Source organism: Phytophthora ramorum (genome assembly GCF_020800215.1).
Source record: "Phytophthora ramorum isolate Pr-102 chromosome Unknown Phyram_PR-102_s0002, whole genome shotgun sequence".
NCBI lineage: Eukaryota > Oomycota > Peronosporomycetes > Peronosporales > Peronosporaceae > Phytophthora > Phytophthora ramorum.
In genome coordinates, this window is record NW_027150648.1 from 2,875,382 (window position 1) to 2,901,007 (window position 25,626).

General features: G+C 52.4%; 7 protein-coding genes across 7 annotated transcripts; 5 read left to right on the forward strand and 2 right to left on the reverse strand.

The window, feature by feature from the left end:
• Positions 1-334: 334 nt before the first annotated feature.
• KRP23_2362 (uncharacterized protein) lies at positions 335-1,051 on the forward strand (the record flags this gene model as incomplete). Its single annotated transcript, XM_067887089.1, has 1 exon — positions 335-1,051. One exon carries the CDS (start codon positions 335-337, stop codon positions 1,049-1,051), a length of 717 nt encoding a protein of 238 aa, XP_067749708.1.
• Positions 1,052-1,547: 496 nt separating this feature from the next.
• On the forward strand, positions 1,548-2,489 carry KRP23_2363 (uncharacterized protein; the record flags this gene model as incomplete). Its single annotated transcript, XM_067887090.1, has 1 exon — positions 1,548-2,489. The coding sequence occupies one exon, from the start codon at positions 1,548-1,550 to the stop codon at positions 2,487-2,489; it is 942 nt and encodes a 313-aa protein (XP_067749709.1).
• A 464-nt stretch (positions 2,490-2,953) lies between these two features.
• On the reverse strand, positions 2,954-5,454 carry KRP23_2364 (Mitochondrial proton/calcium exchanger protein; the record flags this gene model as incomplete). Its single annotated transcript, XM_067887091.1, has 2 exons — positions 2,954-3,165; positions 3,240-5,454. 2 exons carry the CDS (start codon positions 5,452-5,454, stop codon positions 2,954-2,956), a joined length of 2,427 nt encoding a protein of 808 aa, XP_067749710.1.
• A 219-nt stretch (positions 5,455-5,673) lies between these two features.
• On the forward strand, positions 5,674-7,448 carry KRP23_2365 (5'-3' exoribonuclease; the record flags this gene model as incomplete). Its single annotated transcript, XM_067887092.1, has 8 exons — positions 5,674-5,761; positions 5,891-5,924; positions 6,010-6,316; positions 6,397-6,564; positions 6,640-6,726; positions 6,804-6,848; positions 6,917-6,991; positions 7,068-7,448. 8 exons carry the CDS (start codon positions 5,674-5,676, stop codon positions 7,446-7,448), a joined length of 1,185 nt encoding a protein of 394 aa, XP_067749711.1.
• Positions 7,449-7,623: 175 nt separating this feature from the next.
• KRP23_2366 (Leucine-zipper-like transcriptional regulator 1-like protein) lies at positions 7,624-9,877 on the reverse strand (the record flags this gene model as incomplete). The annotated part of the gene is made up of 10 exons (XM_067887093.1): positions 7,624-7,857; positions 7,929-8,146; positions 8,230-8,478; positions 8,582-8,728; positions 8,801-8,898; positions 8,952-9,003; positions 9,092-9,160; positions 9,242-9,322; positions 9,407-9,604; positions 9,754-9,877. 10 exons carry the CDS (start codon positions 9,875-9,877, stop codon positions 7,624-7,626), a joined length of 1,470 nt encoding a protein of 489 aa, XP_067749712.1.
• Positions 9,878-10,076: 199 nt separating this feature from the next.
• Positions 10,077-10,624, forward strand: KRP23_2367 (putative histone H2A variant 3; the record flags this gene model as incomplete). Its single annotated transcript, XM_067887094.1, has 3 exons — positions 10,077-10,079; positions 10,147-10,245; positions 10,316-10,624. The coding sequence occupies 3 exons, from the start codon at positions 10,077-10,079 to the stop codon at positions 10,622-10,624; spliced, it is 411 nt and encodes a 136-aa protein (XP_067749713.1).
• Positions 10,625-11,010: 386 nt separating this feature from the next.
• KRP23_2368 (Cytoplasmic dynein 1 heavy chain 1) lies at positions 11,011-25,284 on the forward strand (the record flags this gene model as incomplete). Its single annotated transcript, XM_067887095.1, has 3 exons — positions 11,011-11,760; positions 11,829-11,968; positions 12,045-25,284. The coding sequence occupies 3 exons, from the start codon at positions 11,011-11,013 to the stop codon at positions 25,282-25,284; spliced, it is 14,130 nt and encodes a 4,709-aa protein (XP_067749714.1).
• Between the last annotated feature and the right edge of the window lie 342 nt (positions 25,285-25,626).

Below are 25,626 nucleotides of genomic sequence, written 5' to 3' on the forward strand. Positions count from 1 at the left end.
GGTAAGCCCACCTCGCCGACTTGCAGCAGCAGCAGCAGCAGCAATGGATGTCATGTTTGTGTATAATTTTACATGTGTATTTTGAAATAAGTTTACGGCTAATACATGTTCCCAACGAGCTATAGTATAGCTGTTCTTGTGCGGGTGGGCGAGGTGGAACGATTGAGCACAGTGTAGTGCGAGGCTCAGATGCTCAAGCTCTTCTCGCCCACGCGCTGAGGGCTCGAGTCGGGCTTGATGCACAGGAAATGTGTCCGTTGAAGTTTTGAAGGAGAACATATCGAAAAATTGCTGTCGCACTGCGAGCAGCCACCTTTTTTGTGGAAGAAACGATATGGCTACTCGTTGGGCTGAAAATCTCATTACGCAAGGTGACCGCAAGAGCGAAGACTACACTACTGTTAGTGAACATCGGTTCGATCTCATGGGCAAGTCTGACACTGGCATTGCCGCCGAATTCTTCAAACTCGAGCTACTGCTGATCCAGACGGCAGATGACGCAGTCAAGTGCGTCAAAGTGCTGAAAGCCAACTTGGTCGAATACGATACTCACAACGGACTGCATTTCGTCAACACCTCGAAGTATTTCCTGATCAACAACATTCGTATTGCCAAAGATGCGGCCTCAAAGCTCCGCCTTGTGTCGGATCAAATCGCCAAAAGCAAGTTTCCGTCGGAATGGGAGATCGCTGCAGCACGCAACAAAATGAATGCTGCCTCCGATGCCATGAAAGAGCTGAAGAAGGCAGCTCGTGCCTACGACGAAATGAACGGGAAATCGAAAGGCATCACGCGCATTATCGACAATATGCTTGTCGGAAAAGAGAGCAAAGGCGGAGAAGCTGCTGATACAGTGGAGTCAGTGGTGAAGTCGACACTGCGCAGCAACTTCAGCGGGTTTTCAGCTTTGAAGCATCAGATTTCAGGCGCAGAGAAATCGCTTTCGCCCTCGATTGTAGAGCGAGCCAAGTACGCCGTGGTCGACGTAGTGAACAAGTTGAAGCCCGACTCGAGCCCTCAGCGCGTGGGCGAGAAGAGCTTGAGCATCTGAGCCTCGCACTACACTGTGCTCAATCGTGCCACCTCGCCCACCCGCACAAGAACAGCTATACTATATAGCTCGTTGGGAACATGTATTAGCCGTAAACTTATTTCAAAATACACATGTAAAATTATACACAAACATGACATCCATTGCTGCTGCTGCTGCTGCTGCAAGTCGGCGAGGTGGGCTTACCGAGATACACTTGCTGCGACACAGTTGTGCGCATTTCCGATGAGCCACGCAAGCTGTCCCAAGATATATCCGCTGATGCCACTCGATGGGAGACGTCGGCAGCCAACAAACTAGCCTTTTAATCGACGTTGCCTATTCGTCCAAGCCCGCACCACGACGACCCTCACGTACCAGCTCCAGCCCGATCGAGTGCGCCACAACTCGCCCGCCATAACTCAGCTCATTTCGAAACGTGATCTCAAGCACACGAGTCGATCCCCACCACCACCACCACCACCAAGAACCAACCTCAACACCTCCCAACGCAAGCATGGGCAAGTCCAACGACCGCAACGTGACCGCCGAGCAGGAGTTCGCATCGCTCGAGAAGGTGCTCAACCAGACCGCGGACGACGCCGCCAGGTGCCTCAAGCTGCTGAAATCGAACCTCTCCGAGTACGACAGCCGCCACGGCAATCACTTCATGAACACGGCCACGTCCTACATGCGGAGTGACATGCGCACGGCCAAGGACACGGCGTCGGACCTGAAGCACGTGGCCCACGAGATCCACAAGAGCTCGCAGCCGTCCGAGTCCGAGGTCGTCTCCGCCCGCAACATGATGGGCGCCACGGCCAAGGCCATGGACATCTTGAAGACCACGGCTCGCAACTACGATCAGAAGAACGGCCGCTCGAAGGGCGTCAAGGGCGCGGTCGACAACGTCGTCGGCAATAACGACAGGGAGGAGGACGAGAAGCACACCGGTCTCTTTGGTAAGGGCGACAGGGAGAAGGACGAAAAGCACACCGGTCTCTTTGGCAAGGGTGACAAGGACAAGGAATCCAAGGGTGGTCTTTTCGGCAAGAGCGACAACAAGGACAAGGATAGCAAGCACACCGGTCTCTTTGGCAGGAGCGACAAGGACAAGGATGACAAGCACACCGGCCTCTTCAGCAAGGGAGACAAGAACAAGGACGACAACCACGGCGGTCTGCTCGGCGGCAAGGCCGACCACCACCACCACGGAGGCGGCATCCTCGGAGGCGCCGACACCGTCGAGGAACTGACCAAGACGACGCTGCGAGACAACTTCAATCTCAGCGCACTGAGCCACCAGATCACGATCGCAGAGAAGTCGCTGTCGGCGTCGCCGTCCTTCGTGGAGCGCGCGAAGGAGGCGGTGAACGAGGTGAAGGACAAGCTCACTGGCGACAAGGCGAGTCCGACACACGACGGCCACCACGCCAACAAGCACGCCATCACCCCGTAAACGGGAGGCTGCTAGCCCGCTCTAGTGTAGGAGAGCTAGGTTGACTGCATAGGATGAATAATGAAACACAGGTTGAAGCTTGCAATCCAAATGTATTGTTTTAATGACTATCCAGTATCAGTACTTTTGGGTTTGATAGATTACCCTCCAAAAACCTGATTCGACTCTTGGAGCGATAATGGCGGGCTCCTTGTCGCCGCTCCATCTACACGCCCTCCCCCGCCTCGAATGTAATTGACAACACTGTAAAAGGACGCTCGTTGTTTCAAGGACCTTGAGTGATGGTCATCGGAAATCCGATCGCATTTTTACGAACCACATTTCCTCTAACCAGCCAGAGCGGTGGCAATATATCTATTGTGGAATAAGCGAAACCCAGAACGTTTAGACACCTGTCAACCACTTGCGTATCAAACACACAGCGAGTGGACATTGTTGGGCCAGCACCAGTTTCCGGAAACGGTTTACAGTTCCTTCTCCTTCTTCTTACGGCTGTTCGCTCGCTTGACCTTCGCCTTCTCTGCCTTCTCTGCCTTGTCCGCCTTCGCCTTATCAGCTTCTGCTGCGGCAGCGGCTTCGGCAGACGCATCCGTCGACTCCTGCAGAGCAATGCGACCCGTAGCTTCCAGACTCTCGCGGCACTTGGCAATCCAGGCCACCAGCTCCTCCAAAGCGACTACAAGAGATAACAAGAGCAGCAACAAAACGTTAGTATCAAACCAATAGTCCACGTGTTAAACCGAAACGTACTTTTGCCATCGTTGTCTTCATCGATCAGCGAAATCACCCACTCCACGTCCTCCTGCGTGTTTGCCTTGCGCAGAATCGTCATAACGGCATCACGCAGCTCCTCAGCCGAAAGCACACCATCGCTATCGCGGTCCAGGATGTTGAGACGGTCACCAACGTGACGGTCAACCTCCTCGATCTCCACCTCCAGGTTGGACAACATCGACTCAAGCTTCTTCATCATACGACCCGCGGTCTTGTTTTCCGCAGTCTGTGCGCCGATTCGGCCCGCCGCAAGCAGACCCTCAACATCCATGTCGTATTTGTTTTGCTTCAGCTGGCTCACCGTCTGGCGCTCTTTCTCGACTAGCGACTTGAATGCAAGCGACTCAAGCGCGCTCAATTCCTCCAAGCTGACAATGTTCTCGATACTCTTGGGAAGCGGTGCCGCATCCTCCTCGAACTTGGTCTCAATAACAGCGCTGGGATCCGCTGCAGCAGCTGGAGTGGCTGCAGTCTGGGCCTGAGCCTTCTCCATAATCACATCAGCAATCACCTGCTCCACTTCAGTCTGCGTCTCGGCAACGGCGGCAGCGTGGGATGCGGCAGCTTCGCTCTCTGCCTGTTTCTGAGCTTCAGTCTCCTTTTTCTGAGCTTCATCACGGAACTTCTCTTCGTCCGCAATCATCTCATTCTGGTATCGAATACTGTCAAGCTTCAACTTACGCATCTCAGGCGTCTCCTCCGTGGAAGTCTTCGCCGCTAGAGCCACCTCAGTCACGACTTCTTCGTCCATAGACGACATGGAAGTTGCCAGCGCCTCCTCCAGGTTGTCCGTAGCAGTAATATTAAGCGCCCGCGAAAGAATGAGTAGCGACGCCGGCACGTTTTTGTTAATGGACAGGTCGAGCCACTGGCGCATTTGACGAACGTAGCCGGCCTTCGTAAGTCCGGTAGCGCGCATACCACGCTCCATGCAGGCCATCTGCAGTTCTTCCTTGTCAAGCGTATCAAGGCCTTCCCAAATGATGTCCTGGTCGTCCTTCTTCAGCTGACGGATACGGTTACGCAGCTGGAAACGAAGCAGGTTGTCGTTACCATAGTGCTGCACACCCATGAAACGGCACATGCCCACAAGCTGCGGCCGCGAAATGTTGTCCAGCATTAGTTCATCGTTGAACAGCTTCGCGACCTGAAGCGTTTCCTCTGACGTCAGCGGCTCACCGCGCTGAGCACGCTCCACGAAGTTCATAACCTCGCTTGCCGTCGACTTGCGCTCCTCTGAGACACCTTCCGTGTCACGCGTGTCCTCCATGATTTCCTTGACCGTGTCCTGCAGGAATCCAGCCAGCGCCACACGCAGTTGGAGCTGACGCTTCATGTCTTCCTCGCGCTGGAATGAGTCCTTGTACGTGCTGGGCAGCATGTTAGGGAACATCTTCAGTGCCACAGGCAGCAGCAGTTCCATGAACGGTACAATCACGAAGAAGGCAAACGGCACCAGACGCAGCAAGTCCGCCACCGTGCGTTGCAGCTGCTTGCGCTCACGACGCGAAAGCGCGTTGCCCTTGAGCAGCCGGCGAATGATACGCGTAGACGTAGAAACGTCTGCGTAGAGCAGTTTGGTACCCAACCAATAGTGGTCTAGCTCGTGTTTCACTTTACCCTTCATCTTGGCAAGCCAGGCCTTGACCGCCGCCGGATCCGTGACCAGCACCTGCAGCGCATGGGCCACGGCCTTGACGCCCTGAATTGTGAGCTGGGGCGTGCGTTTGATTAGCGTCACGGCGCGCTCGGGGACCTTGGGCAGTTCCTTCTCTACGTCCTCGACGCGGATCATGCGGCGCTCGCCGCCCTTCTCCAGCGCGGACTCGAGCTTCTCCTCCTGAACGCGGATCTTGCTGCGCCGGCGTCTGGCTGCCGCGATCTTCTTCTTTAGAGCGGCAGCTTCGGCAGGCGTGGGGGCGGCCGCAGGCGTCGGTTTGGAAGTCGACAGCTTCGTAGGCAGCGCGGCGAACCCGCGGGTCTGCGCGCGGAATAGCAGCGGGGAGTACTGCGGCAGCAGTGGCAGCATCAGCGGTGCGCGGACGTCACGCGATGAGAAACTGGAGAACTCGTAGCCGAAGCTTGCGAGCGGCTCGATGCGAGACGGAGCCTGCGCGTGGGCAGGCACCGCCCCCGTGTAGTGCAGCAGCCGCTGCGACCGCGCGGCGTTGCGCAGACTAGAGCGCAACATGAAGGTCCGTCCTGCGTCTGGCCGATCTGGAAATGCTGTGGCTTTAGCTCACCCAATAAACGCAAGATCGCGTTAAGTGCGAAACGACCAGCATTCCTGTTTGACAGCTACCTCTCTGACGTGATGTACTCGTGAAAGGAGATGGATCATGATGATTCATTTGATGGGGGCCTGTGAAAATATGTGAAATGGCGGACACACATAAGTCTGCGGTCGGCGATGGTCTCAGCGTCGGCGGGCCACCGCAAGAAGAAGAAGGCCAAGAAGAGCAAGCGCAAGCCGGTGAATCTGCAGGCAAATTTCAACCGTAAGTGCGCGATAGCTGGTGGCCGCAGCGTAGCGCCCAACGCGGCCTACGAAGCGCTCAGCGACGCCATGTTCCCGTCCAATGATCACCACTCGGCTCATGACGAGGCCCGTGACTCTCCTCCTGCAGGTGACGCGGCATGTGGCGACTTCCATCTGCACAGGTGGGACATGCAACTTGTATTCAAAATATTTTTATGTGAGGTGGTATAGTGTAGTGGTAACGAGTGGAATGGTGGCGATCTGCAGTGTGTGCAGCGACGGCAAGCTCAAGCCAAATGAAGTGATCGCCAAGGCGGCGGCCAATGGAGTCAAGTACATGTCGCTCACAGACCATGACACGATGGCCGGAGTGAGTGAAGCCATTGCTGCGGCGCAGAAGCTTGGGGTGCTGGTGTTCCCAGGCGTTGAGATCAGCGCTGAAGTGAAGGGCGGCGAGAACTTGCATATCCTCGGCTATTTCTGCCCTGGATTGAACAATGCCGAGCTGGAGAAGCAGCTCCTGAAGATCCGCACTGGCAGACACAAACGTGGCAAGGGGATGTTGAAGAAGCTGGTAGGTCTGACGGTGGATGGCATTTTTATTGCTACTGTGCTTTTAAGTGTGGCTAACTGGGGTTGGTTCTGGGCTTGTAGGAGGATATGGGCATCAAGCTCAAGTGGGAACGCGTGCTAGAGATCGCGGGTGAAGCAGCACCTGGCCGACCCCACGTAGCTGAAGCCCTGGTTGAAGCCGGTCATGTCGCCAACTTTCGCCAGGCGTTCTCGCGATATCTGCACAATGACGGCCCTGCATATGTCGAGGTATGGCACGTAGTGATTGTTGCTGTGTGGGTTGGTCCTGATGATAACGTTTTGGACTGCGGATTGACGCACCAGGGTGAGCATTTTCCGCCTGAAGAAGCCATCAAACTTATTGCCAGCGCCGGTGGAGTCTCCGTTCTCGCGCACCCGTGGTGCTGCAAGGTATAGATGCGCTTGATTCTGTATGTGGCTGTAACTATTTATCACGTCGGCTAATGTAGCGCTACCTCGTGTGATAGAATCCGCTGACGCTTGTTCCAGACCTTGCCAAACTCGGCATTCAGGTATGACAAGTATATTTTGCTACCTCCATGATCAAATTCAGCCGGTAACAATGGTGCTCTCCGTGTAGGGTATCGAGGTTTATCATGATACATCCAAAATCGACGTCTATGGTTCTTTGGCGAAAGAGTCGGGTTTGCTCAAGGTTCGCGTGCTTGGATTTCATTTTGCAGCGACAAGTGCTAACAATGTTTTGCTGATCTGTTGAATCTGCTCTGTAGATGGGTGGCTCGGATTTTCATGGCATCGACCCTACCACCGAACGAGCCCCAGGTGCCATCCCATTCCCGCGGCTACACGTTGAACGATTCCTTGCCCACGCGTTAGATGTGTGGGAACGACCGCTTGTGGAGCGGCTGCGGGCTATGACGGAAACTATCAAACAATCTGGCACTAATGCTTCCGTGTCTGAGGAGTTGCTAATCTGGAAGGAGCAGGAGCTGTTGGTGCGTAGAACGTTAGCGGAGCTTGGAATGGGCATGGAGGTTTTCGAAACCGAAGCCACGCAAAGCGAAGGTAGTTCTTCTGGCGTTGAAAGTGGCAACACTAGCGCGGTCGAGAGCCACTACAGAACCATTCGCGTCACGACGCTCGGTCGATGAGGCAGCACATTAGAGATTCTAGCAATCGTCACACGAAGCGTTTGTGCTACTACCAGCGAAAGCTCATGGGTCAACATCAACACGTAGTTACTTCAGTTGCATATTCTATAAACTTCCGACAAAACGCTGCCCATTCCAAAGGTGCATGCTGCCTGTTTCGCATTTGTCGAGTACCCTAACGGCGCTTCAACAGCTCAAAGACCAATTCAACGTTGGTTCGGCCCATTTCTTCAAAGGCATCGGTCTTCGTCACGGCGTCAAAGTTATGAAGCATGAAGGCGACACACTGGTCTCGCAGTACTGTCGCGTTGTGGAGGTCTGCAGCATGGAAAATACTGGCCGCATTATCGATGCACAGGGACCCGAGCATTTTACTTTCGCAAATGCGCTTTAAACGTTCAACGCCATACTGATTTAAGAACATACGGATAGATGTTAGCATAAATGAAACTCACAACTGTGCAAAGCGGCATCGCGTACCCGGTCTGCAGTGACGAACAGCTCCATCGCAACGTCCACAGCGACATCCAGATAGTCTGTGTACAGATACTCCATCAAGGAAATAAAGATCGGCCGACGCACATCCGTGATTTGAATCTCGCGAGCACGGCTTTCCAGCATCTCGCCGGTAAGCATCGCGTTGAAATAGTTGCAGCGGATGCACAGAATTTTGTGCCCGTACACAGGAATCCCCTCCACTACTCAATCACAGTAGCAATTTGTGGGAGCTAAGTTAGACTGCACCGAAATCGTCGAACAAGAGGTATTTCATCGTACGTACCGACAAACGTTACATCACTCATGATGTCATTGTTTACCAGAATCCTGAGATCGCTGATCAGCGTGCTCTCAGGAATATCCAGCTGAAACTCCTCCTCTCCAAAACGGAATTGCTTAAAGTCGTTCAGTCGACTGCTTCCATCGTAGCCACCGAAAATGATCAGATTGGCGTCGTAAACAGTACCAACGTGGCAGAATCGTTGTCCTGGTGGCTGGCCATTGAACTGCATTGGCTGCCACGTATTCGATTCTAGTTCATCAACAGTACATAGTCACTGTCAGCACGAGAACGATTGACGAGAGATCAAGGCGGCAAATTTACACAGACGAATCAAAAATCTTAGCTTGCTCACCCAGATTCAGCTCATAGAAATCATTCACTGCAGTTCCCGTACTGCCACCAAAGATATACATGGCATCCGAGTGGATCACCGCAACGTGGCTGTCGCGAGCAATCGGCGCTGGGCCTTCCGTTTGAAGGAGCGACCACACATGCGTATCTAACATTGGAATCACAATGTCAGCCAACAAATGATGCAGTATTCGACGCGATTCGTATTCAATGAACGTACCAAAGTCATATACATGAGCATCGTTGAGGTGGCGCGAACCATCGTGTCCACCAAACAGCACACAGGTGTGGTTATGCACTACCAGCGAGGACCGATATCTGCGAGCACCATTAGACAGCATTTACCATAATACAAAAAAGTCCGAGCTTACCGAGGTCTTGGAACACGACCCGTTGCTGCTACTAATGACCAAGTGTTTGTTTCTAAGCAAAGCAGTGATAAACTGTTGTTAACAATGGTGTAGCGTGGCATCTTTAACCCAAAACAAATATCATACGCAACCCAACATACCGAAGTTGAATTCGTGGAAATCGTTTCGGTAGCTGCCGTCGTACCCTCCGAAGCAGTACATGGACTTGTCTGTCACATTCACCATACCAATGCGTAAATATGCCAGATCAATACGCAGAGCTTTCTACCGAACAAGCAGCGCAAGCGTACCATACACCACTGCTGCATGGCTGTGTCGCGCTGTCGGAGGCAGCCCGGCATTCACCACAACACTGCTCCACCTCTGCGTCACTGCACGCAGTTGACACCCACACAATAGTCAACAACTAAACACACAAATTCCCACAGGTCCGATAGTTCATGTCCCCAACGTACGAAAGTTATACTCGATGAAGTCGTTGACACGGGAGCTGCCGTCGAAGCCAGCAAACACGTAGAACAAATCTTTGTAGACCACTGCCACGTGACGGTCGCGCGGACTCGGGGCAGAGCCGATGGCGAGCACCACCGACCAGAGCTTGCGCTTGAAGTTGAATTCGTAGAAGTCGTTGATGCGGTTCGACCCGTCGTAGCCTGCACACGCAGTAGCCAGCAAGACAATCAGTAATTTAGTGAGCGCCACCGTCAGGAAGTACCAACACTCGAGATCGCATATTGTCTACAATCGCTCCACACAAAATGGTTGCCTCGTCGTATAAAGGACTACATTTTTGGTCACGCACCTCCGAAGATGTAGAGCGAGTCCTTACGGACGGCGCACACGTGCAGCGAGCGGTGGCACGGCGCCGCCGACGGGTTCTCGCACGGCACGTTGATCCACGCGCGCGAGCTGGACTGCAGCGCCATCACGAGAGGAGGAGGACACCGGGAAGTGCTCCGCAGCGAACTGCTGGATCGCTGCTGTGAAACGCCAGAGTCTCTGATTTGCTGAAATAATTTCTTTTCGACGAATCGCGCTCGGAACTGAAACACCTCCGAGGTTTTTCTCCCCAGGTTGAAAAATCTATGAAAATCCTCGCATTTCGAAATTGTACCGCTTCGCAATATGGTGGGTGATGACGCTTGGCAATGAGGCTGGAAGTGACGTGTGGCTCTAACAGAGGTCGTGTGTACAGTCAGGCATCGGCGGAAAAGGCGGAAAGGGAGGCAAAGGCGGCAAGGGCGTCACCTCCAAGAGGGCGCCGCAGTCGCGTTCACAGCGTGCCGGACTGCAGGTAAATCGATAAGCGGAATGTTCTTGCCCTTTTGGGTTGCTCACCCTCTGTTCTTGTGCTGTGTGTCCAGTTCCCCGTGGGTCGTATCCACCGCTTTCTGAAGAAGCGCGTGGCCAACAACCAGCGCGTGGGCGCGACGGCGGCTGTGTACGCTGCCGCCATCATGGAGTACCTGACGGCCGAGGTGCTGGAGCTGGCGGGCAACGCGTCCAAGGACCTCAAGGTCAAGCGCATCACGCCGCGCCATCTACAGCTCGCCATCCGCGGAGACGAGGAGCTGGATACGCTGATCAAGGCCACCATCGCCGGTGGAGGCGTCATCCCGCACATCCACAAGAACCTCATCACTAAACAGAACAAGAAGCGGATGCCTCTGTAGAGACGAAGAGACCTATTGCTGCAGTTCTACAGTCAGTGGCCCGAGGCTTTTCCTCTCTCTGCGGTCTTTGCGATGCATATATAACTAAAATATGAGTTTTGTTGGCTCCCCCGCATGCAGAAGCTGCCGTCGCATCCAGCCCCATTTTCCCGCCTTTCCGACACAAAAACCGAGTGAGAACGCAAATGATTGCTACAGATTGAGGTGGTGGACGCCAACCCCTCAATAGCGATCCACGTGCACTCCCCCCCGCCCCGAAGAAGATCGACGGGAAAGGAAACTTGGTTGACTGCACCGAGGCGAGTGCGCGCGCTGAGGGCCGAAAGTTGCCCTTGGCCATACAAAGACCAAGCCAACAAGAAGAAACACAGCGGAGAGTGTGTGGCATGGCGAGTAGCGCGGACGTGACGGCGCCAGCGGCCGACGTGCTGCCCGTGGCCGACTTCCAGCGCTACCTGCTGGCCACGTGCATGCCGCTCTTCGGCGAAGGCGCGGCGCTCACGGTGGAACGCTTCAAGGGCGATCTGGAGGCCGCGGATGCGGTCATCACTCTCGACCAGTTCGTCTCGGACTCGGCCACGCGCGTGCTGCAGGTGCACTGCTTCCCCCCGCGCGCGGACGAGGATAGCCCCATGGACGGATCGGTGGCGGGCTACCGGGTGCGCGTGAACCTCGGCATCGCGTACTCGCCCGGCAAGAAGAGCGGCCATGACGTCGTGTGCTTCATCAAGCGCTTCAGCGCACCGTTGGCCAAGGACCAGACGCTGAACCACCAGCTACAGGTCATGACGCTCGGTCTGGGCTCAAGCGCTGCGGGCGGAGACAAAACGGACTCGGACACGGCCACAGCCAGCAGTGGTGAAAACACGGAGGAGGAGGAGGAAGACCGGGGTAACCTGCTCTCGGTCGTGTACAACTACGTGCATCAGTCGTTCACGCCGCTTGTGAACGAGTACTCGAAGGTGCACCAGCCGCAGAGTGAGATAACCAACGCGAGCGAAGGCACGAGAGGATTGCCAGCTATCCGACGTCGGATGAAGGAGCTGGAACTTGCGCTGCTGCAGTATCAGCAGAACATTGAGATCCCGGAGGTGAACTTGATCTCTCACCCGGTGATCCAGCAAGCTGCGGACTTGGTACGATAGATTGGGGCTGTTTTATGTGAGTGAAAGACGACGCTAATTGCAATTGTGCTGGGTGTTAGGTTCGCGAGAAAGGGGTGCTCATTGATGTGGAGGCTCTTGGCTTGGAGGATAAAGTAAACGACGTGGTGTTTGTGAACAACATCCAGGGAGGAGTCAGCAAGTGGATCAAAGAGATTCAGAAAGTCACCCGCCTCATCAAGTACGGGAACTAGGTTCGATGTTGGGGCTTACGAGTTTTAATGCGTTGTTTGTGTGTTGTTGTTGTTGTTGCGTAGTGAACCGCTGCCAGGGACAACCATGCAGGAGATCAACTTCTGGTGTGATTTGAACCGTGCCCTGCTTGCAGTTCAGGAAAAACTCAAGTCACCGGAGGTGGAAATTACGCTTGCTGTACTTCAGCGGGCTAAGAGATATCTGGCCACAGTCACATTTAGTGCTGACCATGGTCTTGGTCCGGCGGTTCAGCACGTGTCTAGTGTCATGACGCTCATGAAGGAGTTCCCGATGAACTCAATTTTGTCGGCCACTGACATTAACCAGCTCAACCAAGGCGTAACACTCGTTTTTACCCACCTGAAGAAGATTCGCGTGGCAGACGCTTACAATCTTTCGCGTCTACTGCGTTTAGTGGAAGTCATGTCGAGTGATTTGACACAGCAGGTCATCAGCTTGCTGCGTGTATACAGCCTTATCCAGGTACCATTTCATCAGTTTGAGCAACTGATTTCGTCGTGTAAAGAACTGTTCTCGAACTGGCACCGCCAGGTTGCAACACTCTACGATCTATCGAAGGAGCTCTTCAAACGACGGGGAGGATCAATCAACACCGAGAAGCTTCCGCTGCTTTCCGAGTTGCAGATGGAGCATGTCGCGATTGAAGAGCGACTATTGGAATTGTACGAGTTCCGAGAGCAGCACGAGAAGCTGCGTGAGGTGATTCAAAGAGTGCTGGGTGGGTCAAACACAATCGGACTAGACGAACAGCGCGGAGGCGATGGCACGAATGATGCACTCACTGAAATTAACTCGGCGTACTCCCAGCTAAATTCACTTGACCCGCTGGATGTATCCAGTGAAGGTACAACTGCCTGGAAGAACTTGCGCAAGGCATACGATCTATGCATTGATCGCGTAGAAGGCCGCATTATCAGCAGTCTGACCAGTCGATTAAGTGCTACGTCCAACGCAGATGAGATGTTCCGCGTCTTTTCGAAGTACAACGCGCTATTTTTCCGCCCTCGCATTCGTAGTGCTGTGCAACAATTCCAGATGCAGCTGATCGAAAACGTGAAAGAGGATGTGAGCAGCCTGCAAGCCAAGTTTCGCGCACATTATGCCTACTCTGAGGCATCTCGCACAAGCAAACTACGTGATATTCCTCCTATCGCTGGTGCGGTGATGTGGGCTAAGCAAATCGAACGAAAGCTGAAAATGCTTCTGTCGCGTGTTGAGAGTGTTCTCGGTGTCGGTTGGGAGCAGCACGTGGAAGGCAAGGCGCTTAAGGCAGCCGCCGAGGCGTTTATCGCCAAACTCAACCCGCAGCTTATCTTCGATCAGTGGGTAAACGATTTGGCGTCAATGCCAATCTTCGACATTAAGAACATTATTTTGAACATTGTGACGGAAGACACCCCACATGGAGAGAAGAAGAAGTTGGTGGTAGCATTCAACCAACAAATCGTCACGTTATTCAAGGAAGTTCGAAACTTGGAGTGGTTGGGTTACCGTGTGCCTTTTACGCTGAAGATGATTGCCGAAGATGCCAAGTCAAAATACCCATTTGCCATGTCTCTGGATGCTAGCCTAAAGACCTACACGAGTTCATGCCGACGCATCCAGCCAATCTTTGAAGCTTTGACGGCTGCGTATGTCCGAGAAGTTCGAGCTACCATTGGCAAGACTTTCACGAAGGGCAACGAGATGAGATGGCATGCGGATGGATTGGGTGAATATGTTTCTGACCTTGCTGCAAAGGTGGAGCGTTTGCACGACAAGGTGGATGACTTGTTGCAGAAGGCTAGTGACATTGATACTCTTCTGGAAAGCGTCCGGTCCAGTTCAGACTTCCAGCCCGGAGATGTTCAGGCTGTGTTGGTGAAAATCCAAGCGCATGTTGACGAGCTTAGCTTGGCTGGATATGCGAATCTTCATGTGTTTGTGAAGAACCTGAACACTTTGATTAGTGAAATTCTCGGCAAGAAACTCGGGGTGTTGCTGCAACGCTGGGTTGCTTGTTTTGGCCCTCAGCCTGATGAAAAGTCATTTCAAGCTGCTTTATCTGACGCAGGACTTACGGTGACGACGCATCAGATCTTGTTGAAGAATCAAGTGCTGTATTTGGAACCATCAGTTGGTGATGCACGGCGCGACTGGCTGGCGCAGCTTCAGAATTTGTTAAATTCTGTATGCGATTTGTCCAAGATTCAGACGTCGTCGTATGAAAATGTGTATGGAAAGTCAACTGTGTCTGCGCTATCGTCTCCTCCTCGAAAGAGCGCCAGCTCAAGACGACGGGAGGCTGTATTTAAGGAAGCGCTGAATCAGGTACCCTTGGAGTTGCTTACTAAAGCGTACAGCGTGTTGGATCTCACGGTTAATGATGTGGAGAAGTACGCTTCGACGTGGTTGCAATACCAAGCGCTATGGGATATGGATGCTCAAACGGCGTTGAACAGTGTAGGAGAGGATCTTCGGAAGTGGCAACAAATTCTAGTGGAGATCAAGAATGAGCGCAATGCATTTGATGCTGTCTTCAACACCAAACGATTCGGTCCGATGGTGATCAACTACCAGCAAGTACAAGCTCAGGTGAACGTGAAATATGACGCATGGCACAACGAGTTCTTAGCGTATTTCGGTGACCTTCTGCGCGATCAGATTAATTCATTCTATTCGACAATTTCGTCCAAGCGGACGCTGTTAGAACAGCATGCTTTAGAAGCTGCTACTGCACAAGTTGTTGCTGCGATTACTCTCATCCAAGAAATGCGCCAGATGCGAGTGCAGTGGGAAGAAGCCGTAGAATCCTTTGAGCAGGGTGAGCGTTTGCTGAAAAAGCAGCGGTACAGATTTTCGGCTGACTGGCCGTCGCTGGCAAACGTCGAAGGAGAGTGGGAAGCATTTATCCAATTGCTGAAACGGAAGACAGCTGCCATGGAAAGCCAGTTGCCTCAACTTCAGGCTAAGATCATGGAAGAAAAGAGCGCGTTGGATAGCAAGATTAGCAAGGCCGTGACTGAGTGGGACAGCGCTAAACCGCTCCAAGGTGCGCAATCCCCTAAAGCGGCTACAGAATTGTTGATTATCTACGATACTCGCTTCAAATTGCTTCGGGGTGAACAAGACAAAACGAATGCAGCATTGGACGCGTTGAACATTTCGTACGTGTCGGGAATGGGGGGCTCGTCAATCAATGACGACCGCAGCTCTTACGGTGATCTTTCGAGAGCCATGGAAGAGTTGTCTGGACTGGACGAAGTCTGGAAAAACATTTCAAAAGTGTGGGCTCACGTTGATGAGCTACAAGACACGCTGTGGTCCGCAGTTCACCCTCGCAAGGTTCGTAAGCAACTGGATGAAATCGTCGAGGAGATGCGTCGATTCCCTGCTCGGGTACAGCAATACGAAGCTTTTGAGCATTTCGCATCTTTGATCCAGTCAAGGAAGGCGATGAGCTCCTTGCTGTCGGAGCTAAAATCCGATGCTGTTCGCGATCGCCACTGGAAACAAATTCTCCGACTGCTGGACATTTCTTCTCCGTTCACGGAGTTAACGTTGCGCAGTTTCTGGGAATCTAAAATCTCTGCAAACGACAACGAGCTCAAGTCGATTATTCGTACGGCCCAGGGTGAAATGGCGCTGGATGAGTTCTTGCGTCAAGTATCAGACTACTGGACAAATTATCAGCTGGACCTGGTTAACTACCAAAATCGCTGTCGGGTCATTCGAGGGTGGGATGAAATGTTTGCAAAGCTCGATGAACATCTCAACAGCTTAAGTAGTATGAAGCAGTCACCTTACTACCGTGTATTTGCTGAGCTAGCCACGAGTTGGGAAGACAAACTTACTAGAATCCGGGGCATCCTCGACTTCTGGATTGACGTCCAGAGACGTTGGGTGTACCTTGAAGGTATCTTCTTCGGATCGGCGGATATCAAGCAACAGTTGCCAAAAGAGTTTGCGCGTTTCCAGAGCGTTGATAACGAGTTCACTTCCACAATGAAGCGTGTAGCGCACAAACCAATGATTGTGGATGTTGCCAATATCCCGAATTTGTATCATTCGCTGGAGCGTCAGCAAGATATGATGGGCAACGTCCAGCGTGCGCTGGGAGAATACTTGGAACGTCAACGCGCTGCTTTCCCTCGCTTCTACTTCGTGGGCGATGAAGATTTGCTAGAGATGATAGGCAACAGCAAGGAGCCGATGCAGATTCAGCGTCATCTTTCTAAGATGTTCGCTGGCATATCTTCGTTGGAGATGGATAGCAGCACCGGCGTGATTCTCGGAATGGTGTCTCGTGAAGGCGAGGTTGTACGCTTTAAAGAGCCTGTCAAAACGACCGAAGATACCCGCATTAACGTATGGTTGGGCAAGGTTGAAGAGCAAATGCGTAAGACTCTATCACTTCTCTTGGAGGAGGCTGTGCGTACCTATCCTTCCGATGACAGTGCTGAAACGTATTTGAAATGGGTGTCCGAGTTCCCAGCTCAAGTGGTTATTCTCGCCACGCAGGTGCAGTGGTCGAATGAAGTCGAGAATATGTTGAAGGCTGGTGGTGGCAATCTATCTGCGGTCTTGGGCCAGTTGGATAAGCTGTTGCTCATTCTGAGTGAACGTGTTCTCACCGACGTAAAAAATGATGTCCGGAAAAAGTACGAACAACTCATTACTGAGCTTGTGCATCAAAAGAGTGTAACCAAGCGCTTGAGTCAGGCCAAGGTGAGCAGTGCTGAGGACTTCCGCTGGTTGTACCATATGCGCCATTACTTCCAAGCTAAGGAGTCGGACCCGCTCAAGAAACTTACCATCCAAATTTCCAATGCAAGCTTCTCGTACGGCTTTGAGTACTTCGGTGTTGGTGAGAGACTGGTGCAAACTCCTCTCACAGAGCGTTGCTACCTCACACTGACTCAGGCGTTGGACTTCGGAATGGGGGGTAATCCGTTTGGCCCTGCCGGCACAGGTAAAACGGAGTCAGTTAAAGCCTTGGGATCCCACCTGGGTCGTTTTGTGTTGGTTTTCAACTGTGACGAACACTTCGATTTCCAAGCGATGGGACGGATTTTTGTGGGCTTGTGCCAAGTTGGTGCATGGGGATGTTTCGATGAGTTTAACCGCTTGGAGGAGCGTGTGCTATCTGCTGTTTCTCAGCAAATTTTGGCGATCCAGAGTGGAGTGTCGTCGTTGAAGGTCGGAAAGACGGCTGACAGCTCGCAAACAATCACAAACGGCTCCAGCACTACCATCGAATTGCTGGGCAAGAGTGTAAAGCTGAATCCTGACGTAGGCATCTTTGTGACGATGAATCCAGGATATGCTGGTCGATCCAATCTGCCGGACAACTTGAAGCAACTTTTCCGTAGCATTGCAATGGTTGCCCCGGATCGCGAGTTGATTGCGCAGGTGATGCTGTTCTCTCAGGGTATTACTACTGCTGAACAAATCTCTGCCAAGGTTGTGCTCTTGTTCAACCTTTGCGAAGACCAACTTTCAAAGCAGCCGCACTACGACTTCGGACTTCGTGCTTTGAAGAGCGTGCTTGTTAGTGCTGGCCAGCTCAAGCGAAAGATCACACAATCACAGGACAGAGCGGCACCTGCAAATATCGAGGAATTAGAAACCAAGGCTCTAATCGGCTCTATTACGGATACAATTTTGCCTAAGCTGGTTTCTAACGATGTACCTGTCTTCGAGACACTGCTGAAGGGGGTGTTCCCGGGCACTGATGCTCATCGTATTGACGAAGACAATCTTCGCGCCAAAATTGTGGAATTGGCGAAGAATGCTAATTACGTTGCAAACGACCAGTGGGTCGAGAAAGCCTTGCAACTCTACCAGGTCATGCAACTTCGCCACGGAGTGATGCTTGTTGGTGCTTCAGGAACTGGAAAGTCAAGCGCCTGGCGCGTGTTGATGAATGCTATGGAACTTGTTGATGGTGTTAAGGGGGAAGCTCACGTGATCGACCCGAAGGCTCTCTCCAAGGAACACTTGTATGGTGTTCTTGATAACACTACGCTTGAGTGGACGGACGGAGTTTTCACGTACTTGCTCCGTCAAGTACTTAACAGCGTGAGAGGTGAGAGTGAAAAGCGTCACTGGATCATTTTCGATGGCGACGTGGACCCTGAGTGGGCCGAAAACCTGAACTCCGTGCTTGATGACAACCGCTTGTTGACGCTTCCGTCCGGAGAACGCCTTGAGATTCCTCCGAACGTGTGGATCATGATGGAAACGGAGACACTTCGTTACGCAACACTAGCGACGGTCAGTCGTTGCGGCATGGTTTGGTTTTCGCATGATACGGTTAAAACTTGCCACATCGTGGAGCACTATCTGCTGAAAATGCGAGACGACGTGTCTGTAGTTTCGTCATTCACGCTCCAGCCTAGTGAAAGTGAGCTTGCTAAGAAGACTGCACATACCTACGTCACTCTTCTCCGAGACCTTATTCATCGAGAAGATGGCATCCCTTCATTGATCGAAGTATGCTTGGAGCAAGCAATGGGCCAAACACATATCATGGAAGTTACGGCGCTGCGCTTACTGATGTCGATGTTTACTCTGCTTGGAAGGGGGCTATCCCGAATCAACGAGTACAACGAAGGCCACTCTGATTTCCCGATGACGGTTGACCAAATGTCACGCTTTGTGCCGAAGTGGTTTGTATTTTCGATTCTGTGGGGATTTGGAGGCTCCATGGACTCGGTGAATCGCATGGATCTATGTGATTTCGTTGTGCAGACCCTAGAGAATCGCCTGGTGTTCCCAGTGTCCGCGTTGTCGAGTCCGGACAACAGTTTGCTTGAGTACGAAGTCAGCATTGATGATGGTGAATGGCGCCAGTGGTTGCGATCGATTCCGCAACTGGATCTTGAGAGCCACCAAGTACTGTCGACGGATGTTGTCGTGACAACAGTGGACACGATTCGCCACGTTGAAGTACTGCGAGGGTGGCTGTCGCAACATCGCCCGCTCATTCTCTGTGGCCCCCCCGGTAGTGGTAAAACCATGACGCTGACGTCGACGATCAATTCGCTTCCTGAATTTGAATTTGCGAGCCTCAATTTCTCGTCTGGAACTTCTCCTGACCTTATTCTGAAGACGTTCTCGCAGTATTGCGAATACAAGCGTACTCCGAACGGGATGATGTTGTCACCGAATGCACCGGAAAAGTGGCTCGTCGTGTTTTGTGACGAAATTAATCTTCCGGAGGCTGACCGCTATGGTACGCAACGAGTGATCACATTCTTGAGGCAATTGATCGAGCAAGGTGGCTTTTGGTTGGGTGGCAAGAACAACTGGGTCCGGTTGGAACGCATTCAGTTCGTTGGGGCTTGTAACCCACCGACGGACCCAGGACGGGTGCCGATTTCTCTGCGTCTGTTGCGTCACGCGCCTGTGCTCTTGGTCGACTTCCCCTCGTATCCATCTTTGAAACAGATATACGGAACGTTCAACCGGGCGTTGCTGAAGCTGACACCTTCTCTGCGATCGTACGTTCAACCGCTGACCGACGCGATGGTTGACGTCTATGATAGCAATCAGAAGAAATTCACGGCGGAGATGCAGCCACATTACATCTACAGTCCTCGAGAACTGTCAAGATGGATGCGTGCGCTGTATGAGGCTATTGAGCCGTTGGAGTACGAAATCGATGTTGAAACGCTGGCTAAGCTGGTTTTCCACGAAGCACTGCGACTTTTCATGGATCGCTTGGTGACATCGGACGAGCAAAATTGGTGCTTCCACATGGTAAAGGAAACCTTGAGGAACCATTTCCCACAAAGTGCAACAGCTCTCGAAGTGGTTGAATACGGCGGCCAGCATCCGATTTTGTTCAGCACATGGCTTTCGAAAAACTACACAGAAGTTACGACGACTGATCTCCGCAAGCACATCGAAGCCCGCTTGCGCGTTTTCTACGAGGAAGAGCTTAACGTTCAGCTTGTGGTGTTTGACTCGGTGATTGACCATGTGCTGCGCATTGACCGCGTCTTGCGTCAACCGCTTGGTCACTTGTTGCTTGTTGGAGAAAGCGGCGCTGGTAAAACAGTTTTGTCGCGTTTTGTCAGCTGGATGAACGGCATGTCTGTGTTCCAGATCAAGCTCACCTCGAACTACACTCTGGACAACTTCGATGACGATCTTCGTGTTGTACTGAAACGGTGTGGATGTGAAGCAGAGAAGATCTGCTTTATCTTCGATGAATCCAACGTGTTGGACTCGGCCTTCTTGGAGCGCATGAACGCTTTGCTCGCGTCTGGCGAAGTACCTGGTCTATTTGAAGACGACGAATACACGTCGCTCATGCATGCTTGCCGTGAAGCTGTGCAACGCGATGGAGTAATTGTGGAAAATACCGAGGATGAACTCTTCCGGTACTTTACCAAACAAGTGCAGCGAAACTTGCACGTCGTATTTACGATGAACCCAGCATCGGGAGACTTCCAAAACCGTACCAACACATCTCCTGCTCTCTTTAACCGATGCGTGGTTGACTGGTTTGGTACATGGAATGATCACGCACTGGCGCAGGTGGCATACGAATTTACGAACACGTTGGATCTTGCTGGGTCCGCAGATTTTGTTATCCCGGACGATGCTGCAGAAGTATTGGCGAAACTGATCCCGCACATTGCTACAGGAACTTTCCGGGATGTGCTGGTTGGAAGCATTGTTCAGTTCCACCACGCCGTGCTGCTGCATATGCTCCGTCTTCAGAAGCGCCACATGAAGTACAACCATATTTCCCCTCGGGACTACTTGGAATTTATCCGCCATTTTGTGTCACTGTACTCTGAGAAGCGTGCACAGCTAGAGGACCAGCAACTTCACTTGAATGTAGGCGTGCAAAAATTACAGGCTACTCACGAACAAGTGGCGGAACTGCAGGGACAGCTCAGTCTTAAGGAAAAGGAGCTCAAGAAGAAGGATGTTGAAGCTAATGAGAAGCTCCAGCAAATGGTTCAGGAGCAGAATGAAGCGCAAGAAAAGAAAAAGGATACGGAGGCTCTTGCTGCTGATCTCGCGAGCAAAGATGAGGAAATTCGCTCGCGGAAAGAGGTCGTTGAAGCTGATCTCGCGCAGGCTGAGCCTGCGCTTCTGGATGCTCAGTCTTCTGTGAACTCCATCCGCAAGGCGCAGCTTGACGAAATTCGTGCCCTTGCACGGCCCCCTGCTGCCGTCCGAATGACCATGGAGGCGGTAGCCGTCATGCTTGGCGAGTCAAGCTTGGAATGGGCTGACTTGCGCCGATTTATTCGAAAGGACGACTTCATTTCCCAGGTTGTGAACTTTGACTCCGAAAAGTTGACAGCGCGCCAACGTCACACTATCCAGGCAAACTATGTCGACAAGGTTGACGAGTTTGATTACGAAAAGGTTAATCGTGCGTCGAAGGCTTGTGGTCCTCTGTATAAATGGATTGTCTCACAAATTAACTACACGAATATTCTGCACAAAATTCAGCCATTGCGGGACGAGGTCCAAACACTGGTTGACAAGTCGTCCGATCTGCGCCAGAGATATGAGCAAGCTAAACATACCATCGACGCACTTGAAGTTCGTATTGAGAGCTACAAACATGAGTATGCGGCTTTGATCAACGAGGCACAGGTGATTACAAATGACATGGCTTCGGTGTCGAAGAAGGTGGGGCGCTCCGTAGCACTGCTAAAAAGTCTGCTGCAAGAAAGTGAGCGATGGGAAACTGGATCAAACGACTTTGATACGCAGATGAAGACACTCGTGGGTGACACATTGCTTTCCTCTGCATTCCTCACGTACATCGGCTTCCTCGACTTCCAGCAGCGAAAGATTCTGGTGCAAGATTGGCGAGACATTCTCGACTCGATGGGCATCAGTACGAAGCCGCAGTTAAGCTTCGTGGATTACCTTTCGCGTCCGAACGAACAGCTAGAGTGGCAAATGAGCGACTTGCCCTCGGACGAGTTGTGCTACGAGAATGCTATTATTCTGCAGCGCTTCCACCGCTTCCCGCTGATCATCGATCCGTCAGGCCAAGCGAACAACTTCATTATGAAATACTACAGTCTCAAGACCAACACGAAAATTGCCCAGACGTCGTTCCTCGACAGCTCTTTCATGAAGGTGCTGGCTAGTGCGATTCGCTTCGGCACAGCCCTCCTGGTTCACGAGGTGGAGAACATCGATCCGATTCTGAACCCTGTGTTGAACCGGGAGCTGTACAAAACTGGTGGCCGCGTTTTGATTCGCTTGGCTGGCGAGGAAATCGATTACTCTCCAGACTTCCGTCTTTTCCTGATCACAAGAGACCCGTCTTGCCGGTTTTCACCCGATATTTGCAGTCGTGTGACGTTTGTGAACTTCACTGTTACTCCAAGTTCTTTGGAAAGTCAGGGATTGAGTATTCTTCTGAAGAGTGAACAGCCTGAAGCAGAGGAAAAACGCAACAATCTTCTGAAGTTGCAGGGAGAATACCAGGCCAAGCTGCGTGAGTTAGAGGACTCTCTGCTGCAGCAAATCAACAACGTGCAGGGCAACATTCTAGACGACGACCGTGTCATTAATGCGCTGGAAAGCATGAAGGCGGAAGCTGCGCAGATCTCACAGCAAGTGGCTGAGACGGAATCGACCATGGCACTCGTGGAGGCGGCAACTAGTCGCTACCGCCCACTTGCCAAGGCAAGCTCACGACTATTCTTCGCGTTGGAGAACCTGTCGTCTGTTCACTTCCTGTACCAGTACTCGCTCGATTTTTTCCTTTCCTTGCTGTCCAGAGTGTTGGCGCGACCCGCTGAAGGTGGCGATTTAGCTCGACTTGCCAGCATTTCTACCGGGCTGTTTGTTCTACTTGCTGGCCGCGTTAGTAGAGGCCTTGCTGAGAACGATAAACTCATGTTTGCACTGCGTCTATCTCAAATCTACTTGGAACTCGAGCAACAGAGTGCTGCTGTTGCTGATGCTAAGACGACTATGGACGACAGCAGCGCGTTTGACGGGCCTACTGATGAGGACATGGATATGCTTCTTGGAAGCTCGGCAACTTTCTTGAAGACTGATGGCGGCGCACAGCGTAGCGAGTTTGAGCAGTTGCTGCCGGCTTTTTCGAAGACCGAAATGGACCAACTCTTGAAGTTAATGAAGCTGTCGACGTTCAAGCACCTGGAGGGGCATGTGCGTGAACATGCCGCTGAATGGAACACCTTCTTGAAGACCCCGTCAGCGGAAATGGTACTTCCAGCCGATTGGGATGCTGAGTACGTGGCATCTTCGGCAAGCCCGCGTCGTGCTGCGTTCCGAAACATGATTGTGATTCATTTCCTTCGACCCGATCGTATCATGTTTGCGTCCGAGAAATACATTGAGCTGGTATTTACGGCGTCGTTCCCGTGGCGCGGCGAGATCGAACTCGCTAAGAACATTGACGAAGATACCCAGGCAGCGCGTGGAGTGCTATTGTGCTCAACGACTGGTTTTGACCCAAGCACACAGATCGACGAACTTGCGGCGGTTCTGAAGAAGAAATACAACTCAGTCTCGATGGGTTCTTCGGAGGGTTTTGATGCAGCCGAAAAGGGTATCAACACAGCTTTGAAGCATGGTACATGGCTATTACTGCGCAATGTCCACTTATGCCCGTCATGGCTCGTTAGCGTGGAGAAGAAGCTCTACAACGCGCGCGAGAGCGTGCACCCTAACTTCCGTTTGTTCCTGACAAGCGAGATCAACCCGAATTTGCCGGTGAACCTCGTCCGCATGTGCGACATCTTTGTGTTCGAGCCACCCAGTGGCATGAAACTAAGCATGGTGAGGTCGCTCGATACGGTGGCAGCTGAACGCATGAATCGCACGCCGGCAGAGCGTGCACGCCTGTACTTGCTACTTGCTTGGTTCCACGCCTTGGTCCATGAACGACTGCGCTACGTGCCAATTGGATGGTCTAAGACGTATGAGTTTAGCCAGTCGGACTTCCGTGGCGCCTGTGATGTGATTGACCGCTGGGTTGATTCGGTGGCCAACGGCCGCGCACACGTCGCACCTGACAACATTCCATGGACAGCTATTCGGACCACCTTGAAGGAGTCGGTGTACGGTGGTCGCGTGGACAACACATTTGACCAGGAGCTCATGGACACACTGCTGGAGCACGTGTTTACAGCGGCTAGTTACGAGAACACATTTGAACTTGTCGCGCCAGGTGGAGGAAGTGATACTGGTCTAGTGATCGCAGAAGGAAAAACCAAGGCGCAGTTTATGGATTGGGTCCTTGCACTCCCAACGACAAACCCACCTTCGTGGATGGGCCTTCCACGCTCGGCGGAGATGATGGTACTTATCAGCCAGGGTGCGCGCATGTTGCGTAACCTACAGGTGATGCAGGACTTCTACGGCAATGAAGGTGGAGACGATGTCGCTGGAGCGGATGACGAGAGCAAGATGGTGCTTGGCACTGCTGGTTCAGATGGTGAAGACGCACGACCGAAGTGGGTTCAGGACCTGGATCACCGTGTCGGCGCATGGCTTGAGCTGTTCCCGGCGGAGGGACTTGCAGTACCCACAGTGCGTGATCCGGTACACTTCGGTAACCCTGTTTACCGGTGTATGTTCCGTGAGCTAGAACTTGGAGCGAAATTTTTGGGCAACGTTGTTGGTCAACTACGAACGGTGCAGCGAGTGTGCGCTTACAAAGCTAAGCCTTCAAACGAAACTCGTCAAGCCATGCGTACACTTTACCGCGAGCAGGTTCCTGAACAATGGAAACAACTGTATCGTGTTTCCGGCGACCTGAACGTTAGCGAGTGGCTTTCGGACTTCTCTCGACGCGTTCATCAGTTGAACGCGTTGGCAGAGGTTGCCCCGACGGAACTGCTGCAGCAATCTGGTGGTATTTGGCTGGGTGGATTTTTCTCACCTGAGGCTTTCGTGACAGCTGCACGTCAAAGCGCTGCAGCAGACCTTGGCTGTTCACTGGATGAGCTGCATCTGCTTGCCGATGTGGAGGATCCTTCGACATTGTCGCCTGGCGGATTCAGCGCTCGTGGGCTATTACTCGAGGGTGCCACGTGGAACTTCACTGGGTTTGCACCGTCGAACGAAATTCGCAACGGTCTCTCTGCCTTGCACCTGCGATGGGCTCCGCGTAATGAGGCAAGCTCCGACAACCTTCGACTGCTTCCTGTCTACTCAAGCAGCAAGCGCGAGACTCTACTTTTCTCCGTGGCTGTGAATGCGGAGGACTCCGCGTTCCCAAAGACGCAGTGGGTACAGCGCTCAGTGGCGCTTGTGCTTTGGGAAGTCCAAGCCTAGAATGTTTTGTAGGCGTGAATGACGTGGGAACGTGATTGATGACTGTCTCTAATGGATGTTTTGCATTTTACAATTTAGTGGTTGTTTTTATCTTGCTTGGTGGCGAATGTCTTAGTCTGTTGTGCTACAACACTTGGTGCTTGTTTATTTTCTTGGCAGCCACAAGAGAAACCAAGACCAGAGCGAAAATAACATGGGTTGTGATGGCGCACTGACAAAGTCTAATTGATAAAGTCACGCCAGTCCAGTCTCTTCTAACCCTTCGTTTTTTAAGTTGCGAGAGAATCCAAGGGTGCTACTGCTCTTTCTCTCCTAACAGGAGCTAGTGCTTCAAAAGGAGAG